Source organism: Camelina sativa, chromosome 7, assembly GCF_000633955.1.
Source record: "Camelina sativa cultivar DH55 chromosome 7, Cs, whole genome shotgun sequence".
NCBI classification, from domain to species: domain Eukaryota; kingdom Viridiplantae; phylum Streptophyta; class Magnoliopsida; order Brassicales; family Brassicaceae; genus Camelina; species Camelina sativa.
This window is the reverse complement of record NC_025691.1, coordinates 23,692,945-23,695,314: the sequence shown is the minus strand read 5'-3', so window position 1 is coordinate 23,695,314 and position 2,370 is coordinate 23,692,945. Positions and strand designations below refer to the sequence as shown.

Sequence of the window (2,370 nt, the reverse complement as noted above, 5' to 3'; positions counted from 1 at the left end):
GTTGTAAGAAATAATTTCATAGATAGTAAAATATAGTATACTACCCCAAATCCCAATCATACGCATTCGGAATAACAAAAAAAAATTAATAGTAAACATAACAAAGTTCGATTAAGAAAATGTAACAAAGTTTTGAAACGCATTTGGGGATTACATATCTAATATGTAGTATTTGGATTTTACAAAGACTCAGCTTATGTTGCATGACTTTCAACTGTTTGTTCACTCTCTTTTTGCCAATTGCAATAATTGTCGGTTGAAAGTATAACCCGGATATAAATTAAAGACCTTCTTTTTACCTACTTATATCAATTTTAGATGAGTGACACACAAAAATAAAAGTATTTATATTTATAAGCACAACAAATATCGTTTATACGATGTGATGGAAAAAAAAGAGTTTTGGGTTTGAACTTCCAAAAAGTTAGTTGTTCATATTTGGTAGTATGATACAAAAAGATATGGTTTTGCCTAGATTGACATAGATAATGTTGTTTGGAAAATGGAAGACATAAAGATGAGATGTATGTATTTTTACCATTTACCGAATGTAAACCTAGAAAGCATGACGAATAATAACCCGACATGGCGTCATACTTGTCAATTAATTTCCAGTATAAATCATTAAATTGAAACACCTTGTTGTTAGATAGAGAAAACAAGAAGACATTCGCATTTGTTTGCATTTTTGTTGACTTGATCAATGGAATCTTCATTTTTTTAGTTTATTTTTTACTTTTGATATATCGTATAGTATCATATATATGTAAAAAAAATATTCCACTAAACAAAGTCCGATAGTTAGCTGATTAGATTTGACAAAGTCTACACCTAATAATATCTTTTTATCTGAATTATAAATCTGAAATCTCATAGCTTTTGAAACTATCTTCACCAAATCTTTTGCAGAAACTTTCAAATCGCTCATAAATACTAGAGTTTAAAAAAAAAAACCCCAATGCCAATTTTTATGAGAAGTTTGACAACCTACAATCACATATGGTAAGAAACCAATTTTTACACTGTTTTATTTAAGGATCTGAAAAAAAAATGTAGATTCATCTAAACGGGTAATTTAGGTAGTGTTATAGATAAACGAGACAAGACAACTCTGACAAATTTACTCAAAACTTTTAAACCAAAATAAACATCGCTGACACCAACTCAAATGAAACCAACGTCACACTTTTTGACAATGTCACCGTATCCATCTTCTATCTCTATCTATGCTACTCAACAACTTCATCAAACTCTCTCCCCTTCCACGTACCTTTTACATCTCAGCCCTTCCTTTCACCACCTCAACAAATCGACGGCCATATTATTTCCTATTACTTTTAAGTTTATTTACTTACTCTTATTTAGATAATTAGATTACACCATAGACTACAAATCTTGTTCTGCCACATACATACTTTAAACCGCTAAATCATAGGTTAGAAACATCGCTAAATCGTATACTTCTATGTAATTTTTTTATTTGACTGAATCAAAGTTGATGGATATAAATATAACGGATTTTTTAATATCTCATTTCTGATCAAATTGAAATTTTCTACGAAAAGGTCGAACCTTTCTTCTATGCAAACTCACCGGTTCGCCGGAAAAAAAAAACACTGCGGCGTCACCGGAGTTAGCATTAACGAAGCTTCTTCAAACTGCTCTTCTTCGTTCTGAGTTTCCAAAAACTCAGACAAGACATGGGTAATTGTATCGCCTGCGTCAAGTTTGACCCAGAAGACTCAAAACAAAACCAGAGGAAGAAGAAGACTCCACGGGAACGGAAACGTAACTTATACGACGATCCCGATGGTTTAAGATCTCACGCTCCGTTACGTGTGATCCCTATGAGCCATCAATCTCAGATCAGCGACAAGTATATCTTAGGAAGAGAGCTCGGTCGCGGCGAGTTCGGAATCACATATCTCTGTACAGACCGAGAGACTCGTGAAGCTTTAGCCTGCAAATCTATCTCCAAGAGAAAGCTCCGTACCGCCATCGACGTGGAAGACGTCCGCCGCGAGGTAACGATCATGTCGACTATTCCGGAACACCCGAACGTTGTGAAACTCAAGGCGACTTATGAGGACAACGAGAACGTTCATCTTGTGATGGAGCTTTGTGAAGGAGGCGAGCTTTTTGATCGGATCGTTGCTAGGGGACATTATACGGAGCGTGCCGCGGCTACAGTTGCGAGGACGATCGCTGAGGTTGTGAGGATGTGTCATATCAATGGTGTTATGCATAGAGATTTGAAGCCTGAGAATTTCTTGTTTGCTAACAAGAAGGAGAACTCTGCTCTTAAAGCAATTGATTTTGGCTTATCTGTACTTTTCAAACCTGGTAATTTCCTTAGAAAGAGGACTTTTT

At 35.3% G+C, this 2,370-nt stretch overlaps 1 protein-coding gene across 2 annotated transcripts in view; it reads left to right on the top strand.

Moving 5' to 3' along the window:
* LOC104702201 (calcium-dependent protein kinase 30) overlaps positions 1,391–2,370 on the top strand; it is a 3,416-nt gene continuing 2,436 nt past the window's right edge. The window contains exon 1 of one of the 2 annotated variants that reach the window (XM_010418026.2): positions 1,391–2,235. In XM_010418026.2, the coding sequence (XP_010416328.1) occupies positions 1,701–2,235 (535 nt within the window). In that variant the 5' untranslated portion in view covers positions 1,391–1,700. Of the gene's footprint in view, positions 2,344–2,370 lie in introns of both variants that reach the window. The other variant, XM_010418027.2, reaches the window with a different exon arrangement.